The sequence below is a fragment of the Pristis pectinata genome, chromosome 38, assembly GCF_009764475.1.
Source record: "Pristis pectinata isolate sPriPec2 chromosome 38, sPriPec2.1.pri, whole genome shotgun sequence".
Classification (NCBI taxonomy): Eukaryota; Metazoa; Chordata; class Chondrichthyes; order Rhinopristiformes; family Pristidae; genus Pristis; species Pristis pectinata.
The window spans coordinates 7981701-8005073 of NC_067441.1; the positions used below are offsets into that span (position 1 = coordinate 7981701).

General features: G+C 51.1%; 2 protein-coding genes across 3 annotated transcripts in view; both read right to left on the reverse strand.

Annotated features, from left to right (window-relative positions):
• LOC127586934 (autophagy-related protein 2 homolog A-like) overlaps nucleotides 1-7937 on the reverse strand; it is a 180832-nt gene extending 172895 nt beyond the window's left edge. Inside the window, 1 exon segment of the mRNA XM_052044963.1 lies at nucleotides 7567-7937. Coding sequence (XP_051900923.1) covers nucleotides 7567-7746 — 180 coding nt within the window. The 5' untranslated portion in view covers nucleotides 7747-7937.
• A 3929-nt stretch (nucleotides 7938-11866) lies between these two features.
• Nucleotides 11867-21913, reverse strand: LOC127587011 (homeobox protein prophet of Pit-1-like). 2 transcript variants are annotated; one of them, XM_052045120.1, is made up of 3 exons: nucleotides 21790-21913; nucleotides 15417-15598; nucleotides 11867-14341 (listed from the first exon to the last, which is right to left on the reverse strand). In XM_052045120.1, exons 1-3 carry the CDS (start codon nucleotides 21884-21886, stop codon nucleotides 13910-13912), a joined length of 711 nt encoding a protein of 236 aa, XP_051901080.1. In that variant the 5' UTR covers nucleotides 21887-21913; the 3' UTR covers nucleotides 11867-13909. The 2 variants fall into 2 exon arrangements, with proteins under 2 accessions (XP_051901080.1, XP_051901081.1); XM_052045121.1 differs by lacking the exon at nucleotides 21790-21913 and adding an exon at nucleotides 18857-18918 and having other exon boundaries at nucleotides 13314-14341.
• Between the last annotated feature and the right edge of the window lie 1460 nt (nucleotides 21914-23373).

Consider the following 23373-nt stretch of genomic DNA (forward strand, 5'->3'; position numbering starts at 1 on the left):
GCCTGTATCCCAGCACAGGGCGTGGGCAGGGTTATGTGGCACCCATCAGGGATCCCAATGCTGCCACAGATGCTGCTTGACCTGCTGGGCTCCTCCAGCACTTTGTTTCAAGCATCCATCTACGCTAACCTGACACTAGTCCCATTTTATTCTCCCCATATTCCCATCAACTGCACCAAGATTCTGCCACTCATCTCTGCACTAGAGGCAATTTACAGTGGCAATTCAAAAACTGATAGATTTCTATAGATGTACAGCGTTGACTGGTTGCATTACAGTCTGGTCTGGGAACTCCAATGCACAGGAATGCAAGAGGCTACAGAGAGGGGGTGGGACTCAGCCAGATCCACCACAGGCACAGCTCTCCCCACCATCGAGGACGTCTACAAGAGACGTCTCAGGAAGGCAACATCCGTCATTAAGGACCCCCACCGTCCGGACCGTGCCCTCTTCTCGATGCTGCCATCAGGCAGGAGCCTGAAGACCCACACCTCAAGGTTCAACAACAGCTTCTTCCCCACTGCCGTCAGATTCTTGAACCCACCTGGAAAACCCTAATTCTAGACTAGATTTCCCTCAACTTGCACTAATGTCGTTATGTTAGAGAAATAAAGGACTGCAGATGCTGGAATCTAGGTGAAAAACACAATGATGCTGGAGGAACTCAGCAAGCCAGGCAGCATCCGTGCTCAACCGCCTGCTTTTCTCTGCATGTAATGTACTGTGCTGCTGCTGCAAAAAGCTAATTTTCAGGACATTTATGCCCTGTCTATGACAACGAACTTGAACTTAGCAACTTGCATGTTTCTGGGATGTGGGAGGAAACCAGAGCACCTGAGGTGCAAACTCCACACAGACAGCACCAGAGGTCAAACTCCTACCAATGACCCAGGAAAGATGTCAACTCTAAAATCTGGAAGCAAGTGTCTACTGACCAGCACGCTCAGTCCTCCTGCACTGTAGGTCACGCCCGGGCAAGGAACACTGCCCTGACCTGTGACTGGAAGGAATCAAGGACAGGGACTGACAGAAACCCGTGCTTTCACAATATGTACTGCCTTTGAAGACCAGTGCAAATGTCCAACCAAAATACCGTCTGCATTCACACAAGGTGAAAAGATCCCCACGTAAACCAGGGAGTTGTTTCCCAGAACACCGGCAAACATAGATCCCGTGCTCCTCAACAGTACAGAGGCAGTGCTGTGCTGTCAGAGGTGCCAACTTTCAGATGGGATGTCACCCCAGACAGATGCGAAAGGAAGATATGGAAGTGGAGGAAACTGATCTCCCCGGGGCCAGTCGTTATCAGTCAACCAACATCACCAGAACAGATTACCTGGACACTGTTGACTGTGGAGCTTGCTGCGTGCACTAATCACCTGCCACATATCGAGTCCGTCATACAGCACAGAAACAAGCCCTTCAATCCACTACATCCAGTGCTGACCAAGGTGCCTACCTGAGCCAGTCCCACTTGCCTCCGTTTGGCCCACATCCCTCTAAACCTTTCCTATCCATCTAAATGTCTGTTAAACACTGCAGTTGTACCCCCCTCCCACCCCTTCCTCTGGCAGCTCGTTCCATAGACCCACCGCCCTCTGTGTGGAAAAACTTGCTCCTCGGGTCCCTTTTAAATCTTTCACCCCTCAGCTTAAACCCATGCCCTCACTGCCTATATAACTGTCCATCTACGTCTCTTAAATGTGGTGACTGTATCTGATTCCACCTCCTCTGGCATCAAGATCCAGATACCAACCACTCTCTGAGGTGTAAGAAAAAACTTACCCCTCAGATCCCCTTTGAATCTCCTGCTTCTCACCTCAACCTTATGCCCTCTTGTATTTGATACCTTGACCATGGGGGGAAAAACGTATCTACCCCATCTATGCCTCTCATAATTTTATATACTTCTGTTCAGGTCTCGCCTCAGCCTCCATCGCTCACAGGGAAAACAAGCCCAGCCTGTCCAATCTCTGCCCATAACGGAAACCCTCCAATCCAGGCGGCATCCTGGTGAAGCTCCTCTGCACTCTGTCTCTAGTGCAATCACATCCTTCCTACGGGTGTGGCAACCAGACCTGCACCACAATATGCCGTGTGTTTCCAGCCACCACCCCCCCCCCCCCCCCCCTGGACTTGGACTCTATGGTCTACACTTCCCACTGCCTCGGTAAAGCAACCAACATAATCAAAGACCCCACCCACCCCAGACAATCTCTCTTCTCCCACCTTGCATCAGGCAGAAGGAACAAAAGCTTGAAAGCACATCCCACCATGCTCAAGGACAGCTTCTATCCCGCTGTTATAAGACTATTGAACAGATCCCTTGTACGATAAAGATGAATTCTTAACCTCACAATCTACCTCGTGTCTTTGCACACCCACCTGCACTGCACTTTCTTTGTAACTGTAACACTATATTCTGTATTGCTTTTCCCCTTGTACTACCTCAATAGACTTATGTTTTGAAATGATCCGTATGGATGGCATGCAAAACAGTTTTTCCACAGTATCTTAGTACATGTGACAATAATAAACCAATTCCAATCCTATGCCTCCTTCACCACCTTATCTACCTGCGCGGCCACTTTCAGGATCCACAGGCTTGGACCCCTAGCTGCCTCTATTTCATTCCTTTTACTGGCCTACCACTTACTGTCTACATCCTACCGCTATTTGACTTCTCAAAATGAATCACCTCGCACTTGTCAGAATTAAGTTCCACCTGTCACAACAGTGACTGCATTGCATTGTTAAGTCGTTGGGGCATCTTGGGATTCCTGAATGGCACTGTATAGAATGGACATATTTTTGTTTCTTTCTAAGGTGATTAATATTTAATAAGAATGTAGAGGCATACTTTAGTGGCATCTCTCTCTCTCTCTCCACCACCCCCATCTGTGTCAGAAGGTCATGGGTTGAGCCTCACTACAGATAACGAGGTCCACACGCCTAGCCAACACACGCAGTGCAGCGCTGAAGGCACGTGATGGTGTTGGCGGTGCCATCCTTTGGCTGACTTGTTAAACCGACGCCACGTCTGTCTCTCAGGTGGACGAGGACGATCCAAGGGAGGGAGAAATGGGAATGTCCGACATTTCAGGTCAAGACCCTGCATCCTGTGCAGCCCAGATGGGAGGCTCTTAACACGAAACATCAACTGCACAGGTGCTGCTGACCTGCTGAGTTCCTCCAGCAGTTTGTCTGTTGTTCCAGACTCCAGCACCTCTATCTCTCTAAAGGTGGGAGAGTTCTCCCTGGCCTCCTGGGCCCATTATCAGCCAATCGCTGCCAAACAGGTGAACTGGCCACTTGCACATGCTGCTTGTGAGGGGAGCAGAGAAACAAGGGTTCCTTCAACTGTTCTTCCTTCAGTCTCACCGACCATTCAGCAGGGAGCAGCTGGTACATGCTTCAGTGCCTCAACGGAATTAAACCCCAAAAGGAGGAAGTGAGTGCCTTTCTCAACTGCGGGACACCCCACAGAACTTCTCAAGCAATTTTTGAAATCTAATCACTGCTGCTACATAGGCACCTTCAGCACCCCAACGTGCCCACAGCAAGGAATAACAAACAAAGCAAAGGTCACCATCAGCTACTTGTTGCGGTGGTGTTGGTTGAGAGGTAAATAACGTCGAGGACACCTGGAGGGAACTTCATCTTCCTCCATTGGGGAATGTGGGACTTTTAATGTGAATCTCAGTGCATTAGTGAGGGACTCATTAACATCTGATCCAAGGAGAGTCACATCCAACCATGCAGAGCTCCTTCTGACATTCGACCTGAGGGGTGAAGCTTCTGAAAATCTCACTTAGAGGTGAGAAATACTCGTACTGATTAACCCAACCTGGATCTTAAACAATAATGAAATCATCCGATTGTTTCCAATGCGAAAAATCAATAAATATACGGTTTTCCCCCCATGTAGAAAGATATATAAAGATAAAAGATACAACAAATGCCAAAATTTATCTGCATTGATTCATCTATATATAGTTAACGAGGAATGAATATATGCCCGATTCTTTCTATACATTTGCTATTTATTAATTTAACTAAATATCCCTATTATTCTATAAAAATTCACATCGTAAATATACTTACTTACATTATTTCTATTTACTATATCATTTACGTAGCTATTGAAAATGTTTTTCTGTTCTTAACTGGTGTATTAATTTTGTAAATTGGTTAATCTAAATATTGTTAATAAAGTTTTATGGATTCAATTTATTACCTATTTATTTATCTGTAAAGTAATGAATTTATTTAAGCATTAATCATTTTCAGATGCATATCTATAAACATTTCTGTGAGTTATTAATACATTTGTAAATTAATTTCATATTACCATATTTAGTCATATTTTCTTTTATTAATTGATTAATTTACCATGTACATACAAATTAATTATTAAGTGTAACATTTTATTAGTGTATAAATTGATTTAACTTTATTTGTACATTGATTTTCTCCAGTTCCCTGACATCTCTCTCCATCGACACTGACAAATATCTGACTGCAAGGAGACTGGGCGTATGGGGACAGAGTGGGAAGGTGGTGTTGTAGCCAAGACTGAATCAGCCACAATATTATTGAATACCAGAGCAAGGCTTGAGGAGATGAACGCCTTACTCCTGCTGATGTTTTAGTCTATCTGTAAATTGATTGTTTCGTGGCTTTTTAATATCTCAGCAGTGAATTCAACAATTTCAGATAACCAGACTTTCCAGTTTGTGTCAGAAGTGGACAGTTCTGATGAAAGATCACCAACCTGTACCCTTAATTCCATTTTTCTCTCTCTGTGACTATCGCCTGACCTGCTGAGTATTTCCAGCAGCCTCTTTTATTTCAGATTTCCACAACTGTAGCATTTTACACCTTACGTTCCAATATTCTTCTTTTTCTCTGCCCTATTTTAATTCAGCGTCTAGTTACATCTGCTGCAGCTGCGATTTAGAGTCACGGAGTAATACAGCATGGAATAAAGTCCCTTCGGCCCAACTTGTCCAGGCCAACCAAGGTGCCCATCTAAGCTGGTCCCATTTGCCCGCGTTTGGCCCATAAACCTTTCCTACCCATGTATTTATCCAAGCACCTTTTAAATGTTGTTATTGTACCAGCCTCAATCCACTTTCACTGGCAGTTCCTTCCAAATACGCACCACCCTCTGTGTGAAGAAGTTGCCCCTCGGGACCCTTTCCCCTCTCACCTTAAACCTCTGCTCTCTAGCTTTTGGTTCCCTTTCCTTGGGAAAAAGGCAATGCGCATTCACCCAATCTATGCCCCTTATGATGTTATACACCTCTATAAGGTCACCCCCATCCTCCAACCTCTCCCTGTAACTCAAGCCTGACAACATTCTCGTAAATTTGCAAGACTTCACTACCACTTGATCTCCAACTTATCACGGGGAATCTCATTTGTTCCTTCCTCCTCTCCCCTTACCCTGCAACTTAAAATGTCTAACTTTTCCTAGTTCTGATAAAAGATCAGGAACTTGAAATGTTAACTCTCTCTCCACACATTCTGATTGTCCTGCTAACATTTTCTGTTTTTAGTTCCAATTTCCACCATCTGCATATTTTGGCTTTCCTCTGGTTTAATATCACTAAAGTGATTAATGTTTAAGTTGAATGTTTAATGTATCCAAAATCTATCTACAGCTTAATTGTTTCATTAAACTATAAACTAACCAAGTAATTTTAAAATTAAAAATAAAAACAGAAATTGCTGGAAAAACTCAGTAGGTCAGGCAATATCTGTGAAAAGAGAATGTTTCAGAACGAAGATGATTAGAAAATGTTAAGATAATCAAATTTATTAATGTATCTATAAATTGACTAATATCTGTATTTGATTTCATAACATCTCAAAATTGACAATCTCCAAACTGGATATGGCACCTGGAAAATCTTTGATTGATGCACCTGTAAATCAATGTGTTTGTGAATTGATTAGACTCAGGATCACACACCACAGAGACAGGCCCTTCAGCCCAACTCATCCACGCCGACCAACAGACCCATCAAAGCCGATCCCATTTGCCCGTCTTTGGCCCATATCCCTCCAAACCTTTTCTTATCCATGTACCTGTCCAAATGTCTTTTAAATATCATTTTTAAACATTTTTATAAATTGACACAAATTAACTGTTCAACGTATCTGTAAATTGTTTAAGACTGTTTAACACCTCTAAAGCATCTACAAATTGATTGTTTAACACATCTACAATATATTGCTTAGTTTAATGTGTCTGCAAACTGATTGTTACACATTGCGTCTGCAAGTTGATCATTAATTTCTGTTAACTTTTTAACAATTCTAAACATCTACAAATTGATTGTTAAATACTTCTCCGCTATATTGCTTAGTTTAATGTATCTGCATACTAATTATTGCATGTTAATACGTTTGCAAGTTGATTATTAATGTCTGTTAACCAGTTAACATCTCTAAGCATCTGCAAATTGATTGTTCAACACATCTCCACTATATTGCTTGTTTAATGTATGTGCAAACTGATTAATTATTGCATGTTAATATGTTTGCAAGCTGATTATTTTCTCTTTAACAATTCTAAGCATCTACAAATTGATTGCTTAACACATCTACAATATATTGCTTAGTTTAATGTATCTGCATACTGATTATTACATGTTAACACATTCGCAAGTTGATTATTAATGTATGTTAACCAGGTAACATCTCTAAAGCATCTGCAAATTGATTAACACATCTACAGTATATTGCTTGTTTAATGTACGTGCATACTGATTAATTATTGCATGTTAATATGTTTGCAAGTTGATTGTGTTAGTTAACATCTAAGCATCTATTGTTTAACACATCTCCACTATATTGCTTAGTTTAATGTACAAGCAAACTGATTAATTATTGCATGTTAATATGTTTGCCAGCTGATTATTTTCTGTTTAACAATTCTAAGCATCTACAAATTGATTGCTTAACACATCTACAATATATTGCTTAGTTTAATGTATCTGCATACTGATTATTGCATGTTAATACGTTTGCAAGTTGATTATTGTGTTAAACATCTCTAAGCATCTATAAATTGATTGTTTAACATATCTCCACTCTATTGCTTGTTTAATGTACATGCAAACTGATTAATTATTTCATGTTAATATGTTTGCCAGCTGATTATTTTCTGTTTAACAATTCTAAGCATCTACAAATTGATTAACACATCTACAATATATTGCTTAGTTTAATGTATCTGCATACTGATTATTGCATGTTAATACGTTTGCAAGTTGATTATTGTGTTAAACATCTATAAATTGATTAACACATCACTCTATTGCTTGTTTAATGTACATGCAAACTGATTAATTATTGCATGTTAATATGTTTGCCAGCTGATTATTTTCTGTTTAACAATTCTAAGCATCTACAACTTGATTACTTAACACATCAACACTATACTGCTTGTACAACTGCTGCATGTTAAGGTGTGGTCACTGATTCCTCTGGCCGTCACCGGACTGCTCGGTGTGCTGGTTAAGCCGTCGCTGTGCCCCCGATTTAATCAGCCCCGGCCTCGCCTCTTACCCAGACGTCGAGCTGCACGTCCCGGAGGCCGCCGCTGCCGTTGTACAGGTCCAGGCTGAGCTGCTCCAGCGTGAGCCGCTCCTCGAAGAAGTGGCCCAGGTAGTGCTGCAGCAGGTAGCGGCAGGCCCGCTTCTTGATCGAGCTCGACCAGGGGAAAAACCATGACATCCTAGCAACCGGCGCCCGGCCACCAGCATAGCCCACCGCGGCCCGCCGCCCCGCTCACCCACGGCCCGAGGAGCTGCTGGGGGCTGCGGGGGTGAGGGGAGCAACAACCCTGAGAGGCGGGAGGGAGGGCGGGCTCGGCGGGAGGGAGGGCGGAGGGCGGAGGGCGACCCGTCACACTGTAAACAAGCGGCCGGCCGCCATCTCTGTCACGGCGTCTCTGCGGCCCCCTCCCCCCCCCCGCAACCACCGCTCCGCGCATGCGCGCTGCCGGCGGGCCGGCCGGCCGGCCGCGCCCCCCTGCCGGCGCGGAGGGTCCGCGGTCCGCCGGCAGTCAATGGGGGGGGTGCGCGCCCCCTGCCGGCGCGGAGGGTTCGCGGTCCGCCGGCAATGGGGGGTGCGCGCCCCCTGCCGGCGCGGAGGGTCCGCGGTCCGCCGGCAATGGGGGGAGTTAATGGACCATAAATGGGTAAACAGAACTGTCTCATCAAGGTGATTGGGAAATTATTGTGGGGGGGGGGGCGGGGGTTGGGGGTAAATATCTGACCACACTTGCAGAGGCGGGGATTGGTGAGGGAAATTCAGCCAGGCTTTGCTAACATGGCTAATTTGAATATATTTTGAAGACCGTCGATGAGGGGGGTGCGGTAGATGTTGTCTACATGGACATCAGTGAGGCCATTCACCGGGTCCCACATGCAGGGCTGGTCGAAAGGGTTGACGCCCATGGGATTGGGGGGCCAACTGGCTCAGGAATTGTCGTGGTGATCAGAAGCAGAGGATGATGATGGTGGAGGGTTTGTGTTGCCGGACCAGTGGTGTACAACAGGGATTGGGACTGAGATACCTGCCGTTTGTTTTATATACAAATGACCTGGCTGCAAATGGGAGACGTGATCAGTAAATTTACAGGTGACACGAACATCATTGGTGTTGTTGATAGCGAGGAGCGTAGCTGACGACAGAATATTGAGTAGGTAAGATGACCGAGTAATGTCCTATGGAATTTAATTAGTTTGTTATTGTCACATGTACCAAGATACAGTGAGAAGCTTTTGTCTGCGTGCCATCCAGACACATCATTCCCTATATTAAGTCCATCAAGGTAGCGAAAAGGGAAACAGAATGCAGAATATAGTGCTACAGTTTCAGAGAACGTGCAGTGCAGGCAGACAGTAAGGTGCAAGGTACCTGATGAGGTAGATCGGGAGATTAAGAGGTGATCTTTATTGTACAGGAAGTCTGTTCAAGTGTCTGATAACAACAGGATAGAAGCTGTCCTTGAGCCCGGTGGTACGTGTTCTCAGGCTTTTGTATCTTCTGCCCGACGGGAGGGGGGGAGAAGAGAGACTGACCGGGGTGGGGAGGGGTCCTTGGTTATGCTGCTGCTTTCGAGGCAGTGGGAAGTGTAGACGGAGTCAATGGAGGGGAGGCTGGTTTCCGTGATGGACTGGGTTGTGTCCACAACTCTCCCCTGGCTCTTGCCTTGGGAAGAACTTAGCCCTGAAAAATGTGAAGCAGCATGGTAACGTAGCGGTTAGCGCGACACTATTACAGCGCCAGCAATCGGGGTTTGATTCCCGTCGCTGTCTGTAAGGAGTTTGTACGTTCTCCCGTGTCTGCGTGGGTTTCCTCCGGGTGCTCCGGTTTCCTCCCACATTGCAAAGACTTACGGACAGGTTAATTTGGGTTTAAAATGGGCGGCGCGGACTCGTCGGGCTGGGAGGGCCTGTTACCACACTGTAAATAAATTTTTTTTTAATTTAAGATTTAAATTTAAATGTATTTTTGGAGTGACCAACAGACTAGGATTTTTTTAAATTCATCCAAGGGATGTGGGCTTCACAGGCTGAGCCAGCATTTAATTGCCCATCTCTAATTGTCCCTGAGGAGGTGGCAGTGAGCTGCCTTAAACTGCCACAATCTTTGAGGTGTGGGTGTACCCGCAGGGCTGTTAAGGGAGGGACTGCTAGGATCTTGACCTAATGACAGTGAAGGAACGGCAATATATTTCCAGATCAGCATGGTGTGTGACTCGGAGGGCAACTTCCAGGGGGTCTTGGTCCTCGTGCTTTTGCTCCCCTTGTCCTTCTAGCTGGTAGAGGTGGTGGGTTTGGAAGGTGCTGTCTGAGGCGTCTTGGTGAGTGGCTGCGGTGCATCCTGTAGATGATACACCCGGCTGGCGGAGTGAGTGAATGGTGCTTTGTTCTGGATGGTATCGAGCTTCTGGAGTGTGATTGAAGCTGCACTCACCCAGGCAAGCGGAGAGTGTTCTGTCACACTCCTAACCTGAGCTTTGTAGATGGTGGAGGGGCTTTTGGGAGTGAGGTGAGTCACTCACCACGGGATTCCCAGCCTCTGACCTGCCCACATGGCCACACTGTGTACGTGGCTACTCCAGTTCAGTTTCTGGTCGCTGGTAACCCCCAGGGTATTTTTTTATATTTATAGCATTGTAACAGGCCCTTTCGATCCAACAAGTCCGCGCCGCCCATTTTAAACCCCCAAATTAACCTACCCGTACGTCTTTGGAATGTGGGAGGAAACCGGAGCACCCGGAGGAAACCCACACAGACACGGGGAGAACGTACAAACTCCTCACAGACAGAGGCAGGAATCGAACCCTGATCGCTGGCGCTGTAATAGCGTCACGCTAACCGCTACGCTACCGTGCCATTGATAGAGGGGGAATTCAGTGATGGGAATGCCGGGGGGGGGGGGCGCGGGTTGGTGAGGGCTGGGATTTTCTCTTGTTGGAGACGCAGCGAACGGTAGGATTCTGGGGACTACAGGAACAGAGGCACTTTGGTGTCTAAGGATCCCTGAAGAAAAGGTGCTGAAGAAGGCAGACGGGATATTTGGAAAAACAAGTTGCCGGAGGAACTCAGCAGGCCAGGCAGCACCCGCGGAGAAAAGCAGGCGGTCGACGTTTTGGGGTCAGGACCCTTCTTCAGGACTGAAGATAGGAAAAGGGGAAGCCCGATATACGGGAGGGAAAAACAGAGCAGTGATAGGTGGACATAGAGGGCAGGCAGGGTGGGCACAGGGTGGTGATAGGTAGATACAGGTAAGAGACAGTGATAGGTACGGGGGAGGAGGAGAGAGCAGATCCACGGGGGGGGGGCAAAATCACAGGTAAGGACAGAGAGGAAATAAAGTGAGGGGGGGTAGAAAACAGAGAGGCGAGCAAAGGTAAGAAGAGGTACGTTGGAGGTGGGGGTTTGTGGGGAAGGGGGGTGGGGATTACCTAAAGTGGGAGAATTCGATGTTCATGCCGTCAGGCTGCGAGGGACCAAGACGGAAAACGAGGTGCTGTTCCTCCAGTTTGCGCTTGGAATTCTCCTGGCGGTGGAGGAGGCCGAGGACTGACTGCGGGGCGCTTGCCCTCATTAGCTGCAACACCCTGCATTTTTCTGTGTTAAATTTCATCTGTCACCTGTCTTTATGTCTTACAGGACAGAAAAGGCCCTTCGGCCCACCATGTCTGTACTGACCACCAAGTGCCTATCTCTACTATCGTTTATTGTCACAAGTCCACGTGTGCACGCATGCGACGAAAAGCTTACTTGCAGCAGCATCACAGGCACAGAGCGTCAGAGACCCAACATTCACAGAAAACACAAATTATGCACAATCAGAACAAAAAGTTAAGTGCAAAGTGGTCCCAGTGTTGCTGTACTGAGGCAGTGATCAGGCTTGTGCCGGTCGGTTCAAGAACCGAATGGTTTAAGGGAAGTAGCTGTTCCTGAACCTGGTGGTGTGGGGACTTCAGGCTTCTGTACCTCCTGCCCGGTGGCAGCTGCGAGAAGATGGCACGGCCCAGATGGTGGGGATCTTTGATGATGGATGTCGCCTCCTTGAGGCAGCACCTCCTGTAGATACTCCCAATGATGGGGAGGGATGTGCCCGTGATGTATTGGGCAGAGTCCACTGCTCTCTGCAGCTTCTTAGGTTCCTGCGCATTCGAATTGCCGTCCCAAACCGTGATGCAACCAGTCATGGCATTTATACCCTGGATATCTATCCCCATGACAATAAACTTGAACCTACTGAAGGGAGAAGGGGAAACAAGCCACTAAATGAATCACAAAACGCAAGGAAAACAGCAGGAAACTCCAAGGCTGCAATTTGGCCAACAATTTTTATTCACCTTACCAAACAAAGCACAATTAACACACTGACTGTTGAATAAACTCCTGATGCAGGAGTACAAGGTTCCCCCAGTACAACAGGGGGCGCTTTTCTCCCACTATAAACCCAGCCGGCGCTGGGAATGAGTGCTCGGTGCACAAGTCAGGAGCCGGACAAATAGTCCAAATATTTCCCTCTCCCTCCTGTATATCTTTACCCACACAAGGTTGGGATGTGGGAGGGAACCGGAGCACCCGGGGGGGAGCCCACGGGGTCACAGGGAGAAGGTGCAAACTCCACACACACACACCCACACAGCGCCGGAGGTCAGGATCAAACCCGCTTCTCTGGAGCTGGCAGACAGCGTCTCTACCTGTTGCGCCACTGTGCCCCTCTCTCTGACTCCCTCTCTCCCTGACTCCCTCTCTCCCACACCCTCCATCTCACACTTGTATTTCAGCCACAACCAATCCCCCCTTGACGTGTGTGACACCTTGTGTCAGGGATTTTATTTAACAGTCAGATTTATCCCAATTGTAGTTTCTCTACTTACATATAAGAATTTGACATCTACCAGAGACCAACTGTTCATATTAACATTACATTAAAATTATAAATTAACTTTTCAGTCATCGCAAATGTTCCTCCAAAAATTAAGATCAGCTCCTCATCCAGTTGGCTGTTCAGATGCAAGCGGCCAGATATTCAACTGTAAAAGGCATCACCACCCAGACCGATCCTCTCCCCACCCCCACCCGACACCACACGCACCCGACCCGATTCCAAGCCCTCCCCAGTCCCCAAAGGTCCCGAGGTCAAAGATCAAACCACCACCAAAAAAAAAAGCCCCTCCCCACCCTCGCCCAACCCCGTTGAAATTGGGGGAAATTCTGTCCAGGGAAGTGGGCAAACCCAGGGATTCCTCTTAGTGGTCCCACCCGCTGAACCACTAGACAGGGAATGCGTCCCCTTTAAAGGGAAGGATAGACGTGGTTCAATTTACGCACAGGGACTTAGCAACCTCTGCCAACCATCCTTAATTCAGAGCATTGGACTGGTGGCCAGTGATGAATCCGCAGCAGAGGCAGTAACTACCATCCTTTTTTATATAATAAAATAATCTATTAAGGTTTGACCACCTTGTGTCAGGAGGCACCTCACTGGCGCCCTGTTGCTGACGTTTAGTCAGGCTCTCAACATGCATAAGGTATTACACAGCAGGCAGCGTGACTGAATGCTGCTTAAAGTCTGCAGTGTAGTTGCACGAGGGGTATACAAGGCGCGCGAGGGGTATACAGGGCGCGCGTCGCACCCCAGCTCCAGATGTGAATTTTTTTTGCATTCTAAAAGAATTTATCATTAAATATTAAATAAATAAATGGCTGCATGTGGCAGCAATGAGGTCATCAGGTTCCCCGTGGTGGGGGGGGGGGGGGGGGGGGGGGGGGGAGGGATGAGGGTGTGTGGGTGGGACGGTCACCACGTCCCACTCAGACTCCTACAAGAAGGACGACCCCTGATCTACATCCTGACCCTTCGCTCCCTCTACACCGTCCCATCACACACTCCCGGGGTCAGACACAGGGTGAAGCTCCCTCCGCACCGTCCCATCACACACTCCCGGGGTCAGACACTACACTCCCGGGGTCAGACACAGGGTGAAGCTCCCTCTACACCGTCCCATCACACACTCCCGGGGTCAGACACAGAGTGAAGATCCCTCTGCACTGTCCCATCACACACTCCCAGGGCAGTAACAACCTATGAGCCCGTTTCCATCTCGAGACCCTCCCAACAAAAGGAGACACTTTCCCCAAAACCGCAGCAGTTCCCTCAACGAACAACTTCACCCACCCCCTCCCCTCACCCCAAACACCCCTTCCACCCAGGGAGGGAGTCACGTGGAACTGTCCCAACAGCGGGACGGGCCCGGCGCACGGTGCCAGGGTGTAGCTCCGGAGCCGGGAACCTCAGGGCGGTTTGGGTGACAGGATTGGGACAGAAGGGGTCCGGGAGTCCCGACTGGGGGGGGTAGTCACAGGGCCTGGGACAGGTCCAGGCCCAAGCCCATGTTGAAGTCGGCGATGGTGAAGTCCAGTTCGATCTCGTCCAGCGGGTAGCAGGGGTGGGGTCCGTGGGTGGGGGAGGGAGGGGGGGGTGCCCAGTGGCCGAGGATGGTGGCGGTGTCCAGGGGTTGCCCCAGGGCGCAGGGCTGGGCCAGGGGCTCCACCTCCGGCTTTGGGCCATGCCAGACAGGACGGTGGGGTCCCACCGGGGGTCCCTGGGTCACCTCGGCCAGGGGTCGGCGGACGCCCCCCAGGGGCGGGGGCTGGCTGGGTCCGGCGCTGCTGTAGTGCAGGGTGCCCGAGGGGGTCTGGGGGGTGTCAGGGACAGGCGTCGGGTGGGGGCAGGAGCGGCCGCCCCCCGTCTGTCGGCTGTAGCGGGCCCTCCGGTTCTGGAACCACACCTGTAGGAGCAACGCACAGGGGTCAGTGCAGGGTCAATGCACGCACACGAGGTCAGCGCGCGTACACAGGGTCAACACGGGGTAAGCACATGCACACAGGGTCAGCGCACGGACACGGGGTCAACACGGGGTCAGTGCACAGACACGGGGTCAGCGCACAGACATGGGGTCAACGCACAGACACGGGGTCAACGCAGGGTCGGCGCACGGACACGGGGTCAACGCAGGGTCAGCACACGGACAAGGGGGTTAGCGCATGGACACATGGTCGACACGCGAAAACGGTGTCAATGCACGGACACAGTATCAACACGGGGTCAGTCCACAGACACAGAGTTGACACGGGGTCTGTTGGCATGACGATGACACACGGTCAGCGTGCGGACACATGACCAATGGACAGGGAGTGTCCCACTGACCCTCAGAGCCAATGGACGGATGTGAACAGACGCGTGGGCTGGGGGTGACTGTGCGAGGAACCTGGGGCATCCCGACGTGACCGGCCCCCTCCCACAGACCCACCCGGGTGCCCAATGAGGAACGAGTCTCCAGACTGCGACGCACAGGTGGCGTCATACGGATCGGCCAATCAAAGCAAAGCTCCCTGCCGTGGGTCAGTCCAGTGTGGGGCAAAGGGCAAGGGTCACTCCACTCAGGGGGTAGAGGTCAGTGAACTCAGGGGTCAAGGAGGCAGGGGTCACACCTCTCGGGGTGAAGGGCCAAGAGTCATTCCACAGGGGAAAGGGTCCCCCCTATTTTGGGGCAAAGGGCAAGGGTCACCCTTCAGTCTTGCCCCTGAGGGGTGACCCTTTCTCCCTGACCCCTGAATTATTGTATTCAGGGGTCAGGGAGAAAGGGTCACCACTCACAGGTGAGGGGGCAAGGGTCAATCTCCTTGGAATGAGGGAGCAAGGGTCACTCCACTCTATAGCCGAGTATTCCACGGGGGGGGGGGGGGGGGGGGGTGAAGGGGGTCACTGGTCGCTCAGGGTGAAGGGTTATGGGTCACAGGGGTGAGGGGTCAAGTCGCTGCGTGATTGACACCGGGGCGGGAGCGGGCGGTGGGTTTCCTTACGATAATCCGGGCATCGTCGACGTTGAGGGCCTTGGAGAGGGTCTCCCGGGTCCAGACGTTGGGGTACTTGCACACCGAGTACGCCTTCTCCAGCAGGCTCTTCTGCCAGGGGTTGTACTTCGTCCTCTTCCTCCTCCGGGGACCGTTCACCGCGGCATGGGGCGATCCCATCAGGGCCGCCTCTGCAAACAGAGCGAACGACATCAGGGGCAAGACACGGGAGTTCATCTACCCCTTCCCGGGGTCCGAGAGGGAATGATACCGCCCCTGGTCCACTTCCCTCCAACCACACCCACATCTCCCCACCCACCATCTCCTCCGTGTACTGGTCATAGATTCACACGGCAGGGAAACAGGCCCTTCGGCCCAACTCGTCCATACTGACCGAGATTCCCACCTGAGCTGGTCCCATTTGCCTGTTCTTGGCCCATATCCCTCTAAACCTTTCCCATCGGTGTACCTGTCCAAGTGTCTCTTAAGTGTTGTTAACGTACCTGCCCCAACCACTTCCTCTGGCAGCTCGTTCCATATACTCACCACCCTCTAGGTGAAAAAGTGGCCCCTCAGGTTCCTATTAAATCTCTTCCCTCTCACCTTAAACCTGTGCCCTCTAGTTCTTGATTCCCCAACCCTGGGAAAAAGACGGTGCGCATCCACCCCGTCTATGCCCCTTGTGATTTTATACACCTCTATAAGATCACCCCTCAGTCTCCACTCCAAGGATAAAAAGTCCCAACCTGCCCCACCTCGCTCCATAACTCAGGCCTTCAAGTCCCGGCAACATCCTCATAAATCTCCTCTGAACTCTTTCCAGCTTAATGGCATCTTTCCTACAGCAGGGTGACCAATCACAATATTCCTAATGTGGCCTCACTGATATCTTGTACAACTGCAACAGAAACATCCCAACTTCTATACTCAGCGCCCTGACTGATGAAGGCCGGCGTGCCAAACGCCTTCTTCACCACCCTGTTTACCTGTGACGCCACTCTCAGGGAACCGTGTACCTGTACTCCTAGGTCCCTCTGTTCTACAACGCTCCCCAGGGCCCTACCATCCACTGCCAAAGTCCTACCCTGGTTTGCCTTCCCAAAATGCGACCCCTAACTGACGTCAAGCGTGTCTCCCCGCCCACAGAAAACAAGATCCAGGAGCAGGAGGAGGACATTCAGCCCATCGAGTCTGTTCCGTCAGGCTACTTCCCTGCACTGACCTTGACCTCACTCCCCACGACAACTGGTCCATCTGCCTCAGTGAGGGAAGCCTCCACACCCCTCTCCGGCAGAGGACCTCAAAGCTTCACCACCCCCCCGGGTGAAGACATTTCTTCTCAGCTTGGTCCAAATCGGTCGACCTTCAGTCCTGAGGCTGCGACCCCCTGGTTCTGGATATCCAGAACGCGGGAGACATTAACTCCACATCAAACCTTGTAAGATCACATCTCTCTGACTCAACCTGCTTAATCTCTCGTCAGTGGACAAACCCCTCCATCCCAGGAACTGATCTGCATTCCCTCCTTCCTTACAAAGATACAAGGTCCTAAGTGGCTTGACAAGATACATACTGAGACGTCTCCACTAGTGCGAGAGTCTCGAATGACAGACCATCGCGACAAGACAAGGGGACCGTCATTTAAAACTAAAGTGCGTACTAATTCCTTTTCTCAGTGGGGCGGCGAATCTCGGGAATCCTCTGGGGTGGTGGGAGCCGGATCATTCGATATATTTAAGGTGGAGATGGACAAATCGTTGGAGGGACTGGAAGGTTGTGGGGAGCTGGCACAGGAGTAGAGACCAACATAGATCAGCCGTGGTGGGGGCAGGCTTGAGAGACTGACTGGCCTCCTCCTGTTCCTTTTTCCTTGTGCTTCTTCTGCCGGGAGGCCAGGATATTCCCGATGCGGTCTCCCCTAGTCTTAGACTCAAAACGTCTTGCAGCAGAGACCAACTCACTGATACAGATTGTAAGCTGGTCAAGATCTCCCATAGAACCATAGAACACTACAGCACAGGAAACAGGCCATTCGGCCCTTCTAGTCTGTGCCGAAACTTTATTCCGCTAGTCCCATTGACCTGCACCCAGTCCATAACCCTCCAGACCTCTCCCGTCCATGTATCTATCCAATTTATTCTTTAGAGTGAGCCCACATTTACCACGTCAGATGGCAGCTCGTTCCACACTCCCACCACTCTCTGAATGAAGAAGTTCCCCCTAAACCTTCCCCTTTCACCCTAAAGCCATGTCCTCTCGTACTTATCTCTCCTAATCTAGGTGGAAAGAGCCTACTCGCATTTACTCTGTCTATACCAGTCATAATTTTGTAAACCTCTATCAAATCTCCCCTCATTTCTTCTACGCTCCAAGGAATAAAGTCCTAACCTGTTCAATCTCTCCCTGTAACTCAACTCCTGAAGACCCGTCAACATTCTAGTAAATCTTCTCTGCACTCTTTCAATCTCACTGATATCCTTCCTATAGTTAGGTGACCAGAACTTTACACAATGCTTCAAGTTTGGCCTCACCAATGTCTTGTACAACCTCACCATAACATCCCAACTCCTATACTCAATACTTTGATTTATGAATGCCAGGATGCCAAAAGCCTTCTCTACAACCCTGTCTACCTGTGACGCCACTTTCAAGGAATTCTGTATCTGAACTCTGAGATCCCTTTGTTCCTCCGCACTCCTCAGTGCCCTACCATTTGCTGTGTATGCCCTACCTTGATCTGTCCTTCCAAAATGCAACACCTCACCTCTCTACCCAAAAAAAATCCTATTATTTCCTAACCCCTTCATTTCATCACCTCCAGTATCATCTGCACTGATTTTGTTCTCTTGTCAGGCAGTTTCTTAACACCCATTAGTGTTGCCCAAATTTACAGTACACCCGAGGACTAGGAAAGTTTCGGAGTCCATCAAAGGATGACCCAGGAATTAATAAGGGGATGTAAGCCAGTGAAAGGTTAGGGAAAAGGGAAAAGTTTGAGTGAGTCCCTTACAGACAAAGGTTGGAGACTCCATACTGACTGGTTGGCCCCAGGCATGGTAGTGCAGAGGGCAGGCACAGTAGTGTAACACTATTACAGCGCCAGCGACCCGGGTTCAAACCTGGCCGCTGTCTGTGAGGAGTTTGTACGTTCTCCCCGTGTCTGCGTGGGTTTCCCCCGGGTGCTCCGGTTTCCTCCCACATTCCGAAGACGTACGGGTTAGGAAGTTGTGGGCGTGCTGTGTTGGTGCCGGAAGCGTGGCAACACTTGCAGGCTGCCCCCCAGAACACTCTATGCAAAAGATGCCTTTCACTGTGTGTTTCCATGTACATGTGACTAATAAAGATAAAGGTAGCTTATCTTATTGTCATCAGCTGCAACCTCAAATATCCCTACAGATTTGTCAAACCCAACCTCCCTCCTGTAGTGTAAAGATTCACGAGGACATTACCAGGACTGGAGGGCTTGAGTTTTCAGGAGAACTGGGACTGTTTCCCCAAGGTGAAGCCTCTCCCTGTCGAACCTCTTCCCCCAGCCCGGTGAATTGAATCCATTTCACCCACCAGTGAACGGGGGTGGGCGTTCCGTTCCCTGACCCGATGCTAATTCGCACACGTCTCAGGTGGTTATCCGGGGATTGGTGCTTTTTTCTAAAATCAGGATTTTTTGATCCGTTTCGCCCCCCCACCCCCGTTCCTTCCTCAGAGACTCCCCCCCTTGCCCTGCCCACGTCGCCCCCCCCCCCCCCCATGGACTGCGACCTCGGGATCTTTCCCCCTCCAGCTCTGAGATGTGTCTCACCCTCTCACCTGGCAGACTCGGAGACTGACAGTCACAGTGGCAGAGATCAGTTTGCAATCCCCCTATCCACACCCTCCCCTAGTACCACCATGATTGTCCCCTCCCCACCCCACCCCATAGTGAGGCAGCCAGTCTCCCCTCCTGCCAGCAGCTCTCTGCTTTCGACCACAGGGGGCATGCACCTTGTAATAGGGGTTTTGGTATTGGTTCATTATTGTCACTTGTACCGAGATACAGTGAAAAACTTGTCTTACAAACCAATCATACAGGTCAATTCATTACACAGTGCAGGTACATTGGGTTAGTACAGAAGGGGAGGGAGAGACTGGGGGTAGACCATAAAATATAGGAGCAAAGTTAAGCCATTCAGCCCATCAAGTCTGCTCTGTTATTCAATCCTGGCTGATTTTTTTCTCAACCCCATTCTCCCTGTAACCCTTAACCCCTTACCAATCGAGAACCTATCAGTCTCTGCCTTAAATACACTCAATGACTTGCCCTCTGTGGCAACGGATTCCACAGATCCACCGCCCAATGGCTGAAGAAATTCCTCCTCATCTCGGTTTCAAAGGGACGTCCCTTCATTCTGAGGCTGTGCCCTCGGATCCCGGACTCTCCCACTGATGGAACATCCTCCCCACATCCACTCTATCCAGGCCTTTCAGTGTTCAGTGGGTTTCAATGAGATCCCCCCCCCCCCACCATCCTTCTGAACTCCATCCAGTACAGGGCCAGAGATATCAAACGCTCTTCGTATGTTAACCCTTTCATTCCCAGGATCATTCTTGTGAACCTCCTCTAGACCCTCTCCAGGGCCAGCACATTAGATACAAGGCTGAAAACTGCTCACAATATTCCGAATGTGTCTGACCAACACCTTGTAAAGTCTCAGCAGTACGTCCTTGCTTTTGGGTTAGAGAGAAAACAGAGAAGAGGGGGAGTGGAGGGGGGGGCGAGGAAGAGAGAGAAAGAGAGAGAGACTGAAGGGGAAGGGAGGCATAGGGAGAGGGGATGACTGGGAAAGAGGGAATGCATCGGGGAGAGAGAGAAAGAAAGAGAGAGAGAGAGGTGGAAAGTGAGGGGGACTGGGGAGAAGATTGAGGGGGAAGGGGAGAGGGGAGATAGGGGCAGAGGGGGAGGGGGGAGAGAGACTGGGGGAGAGAGACTGGGGGGGAGAGACTGGGGGGGGAGAGACTGGGGGGGGAGAGACTGGGGGGGAGAGACTGGGGGGGAGAGAGACTGGGGGGGGAGAGACTGGGGGGGGAGAGACTGGGGGGGAGAGAGAGACTGGGGGGGGAGAGAGACTGGGGGGGGAGAGAGACTGGGGGGGGAGAGAGACTGGGGGGGAGAGAGACTGGGGGGGGAGAGAGACTGGGGGGAGAGAGACTGGGGGGAGAGAGACTGGGGGGAGAGAGACTGGGGGGGGAGAGAGAGACTGGGGGGGGAGAGAGACTGGGGGGGGAGAGAGAGACTGGGGGGGAGAGAGAGACTGGGGGGGGAGAGAGAGACTGGGGGGGAGAGAGAGACTGGGGGGGAGAGAGAGACTGGGGGGGAGAGAGAGACTGGGGGGGGAGAGAGAGACTGGGGGGGGAGAGAGAGACTGGGGGGGGAGAGAGAGACTGGGGGGGGAGAGAGAGACTGGGGGGGAGAGAGAGACTGGGGGGAGAGAGAGAGACTGGGGGGAGAGAGAGAGACTGGGGGGAGAGAGAGACTGGGGGAGAGAGAGACTGGGGGGAGAGAGAGACTGGGGGAGAGAGAGACTGGGGGAGAGAGAGACTGGGGGAGAGAGAGACTGGGGGAGAGAGAGACTGGGGAGAGAGAGACTGGGGGAGAGAGAGACTGGGGGAGAGAGAGACTGGGGGAGAGAGAGACTGGGGAGAGAGAGACTGGGGAGAGAGAGACTGGGGGAGAGAGAGACTGGGGGAGAGAGAGACTGGGGAGAGAGAGACTGGGGAGAGAGAGACTGGGGGAGAGAGAGAATGGGGGAGAGAGAGACTGGGGGGAGAGAGAGACTGGGGGGAGAGAGAGGACTGGGGGGAGAGAGAGACTGGGGGGAGAGAGAGACTGGGGGGGAGAGAGACTGGGGGGGAGAGAGACTGGGGGGGAGAGAGACTGGGGGGAGAGTGACGGGGGGAGAGAGACTGGGGGGGAGAGAGACTGGGGGGGAGAGAGACTGGGGGGGGGGAGAGAGACTGGGGGGGAGAGAGACTGGGGGAGAGAGAGACTTGGGGGAGAGAGATTGGGGGGAGAGAGATTGGGGGGAGAGAGATTGGGGGAAGATTGAGAGGGGATTAAGGGGGGGGCAAAGGGACACCGAGGGGGGCAGACGGTCTGGGCAGCGGGGGAGGAGGGTGTGCAGGCGATGAGAGGGGCAGACGGGAAGGGGCAGCCCTGGGATTGACCGACCAGCCTGGGATCGCTCGGAGGACGGCAGCCGCTCCGGGACTGAGCCCCGGGAGCCCCTCTCCCCACCAGCCCGTCCCGGGACCCCCTCTCCCCACCAGCACCCCTCCTTGCCCTGCACGCAGCCTCGCCGCCCCCCCGGGTCCTAGCGCGCACCCTCCTCCCGCCGCGGCCACTCACCCATCAGCGCCATCCCATCTCTCCCATCCGCGTCCTGGCTGCGGGAACCCTCGGGCGCCCTGTCCTGCCGTGGCTCCGGCATCCGCAGCGTCTGCATCACTCCCAGAGAGGGTAAAGTCCAAATCCCACCTCCCACCCCAAGACCACCCAATTTTATAGGGGGAGTCCCTGGGACAAGCCGAGGCATGAATATGGGCCGCCTCTCCTCCCTCCCACTGTGACACCTCCTCCCCCCGCCCGGGTCTAATCCACAAACAGGGAGATAAACTATCCCGGGACAGAGAGAGTACTGTGCCTTGGAAGTTTTATAAATGCAAAGTGAGTCTAGCTTGTCCTGAGTGGTTCTGCATTCGAATAGTGCCCTGGGAATGTGGAGTTTGAACAGGTTTAAGGGGACATTTTTAAAAAAGCATTTAAAATTACCCAGTTTTTTTTTCATTGCACATCTCAAATTTCCCTGCAACATCAGGGGTGACCTTATAGAGGTTTCCAAACTCATGAAAATCAGAGGTAGCTCCATCCTCAAAACCTCCTGCAGATTTGTCAGTCTCGAATAGGGGAAGGGGTTAGATAGTCCAAGGCTTGGTTTAAAGGTCGGCACAACACTGTGGGCCGAAGGGCCGGTATTGTGCTGTACTGTTCTATGATTCTATGATTTCCCTCTTATGGGAGGTGCAGGAAAGGTTCCCGAGGACGTGTCTGGGACTGGAAGGCTTGAGTTATAGGGAGAGGCTGGGACTGTTTTCCCTGGAGTGTAGGGGGTTGAGGGGTGACCGTGTAGAGGTTTATAAAACCATGAGGGGCAGAGAGATGCTGGACGGTCACAGGCTTTTCCCCAGGGTAGGGGAGTCTAAAACTAGAGGGCACAGGTCTAAGGTGAGAGGGGAAAGATTTAGAGAGGGTGTGAGGGGCAAGTTTTTCACCCAGAGGGCGGTGGGGATGTGGAACGAGCTGCCAGAGGGAGTGGGTGAGGCGGGGACACTGACAAGTTAAAGAGACACTGGACAGGACATGGATGGGAAAGGTTTGGAGGGATGTGGGCCAAACGCGGGCAGATGGGACCAGCTCAGGTCTGGATGAGTTGGGCCGAAGGGCCTGTATAATTCTATAACATTGGAGGAGGCCATTCAGCCCATCCAGTCTATCCCTCCGCTGATTTTCCCTGTAACTTATTCTCCCCACATTCCCACCAACTCCCCCCCAGATTCTACCCCTCACCCACACACTGAGGGACAATTAACCCACCAACCCTGCCCGTCATTGGGATGTGGGAGGGAAACCCACGGGGTCACAGGGAGAACGTGCAAACTCCACACACACACACACACACACACACACACCCACATACACACACCCACACACACACCCACACACACACACACACACACACACACACCCACACACACACACACAAACACACCCATACACATCCACACATAGACACAAACACACCCATACACACAGACACCTACACAGACACCCACACACACACATACACACACCCACACACACACACACACACACACACACACACACACACACACACAGCGCCAGAGGTCGGGATCGAACCTGGGTCTCTGGGTC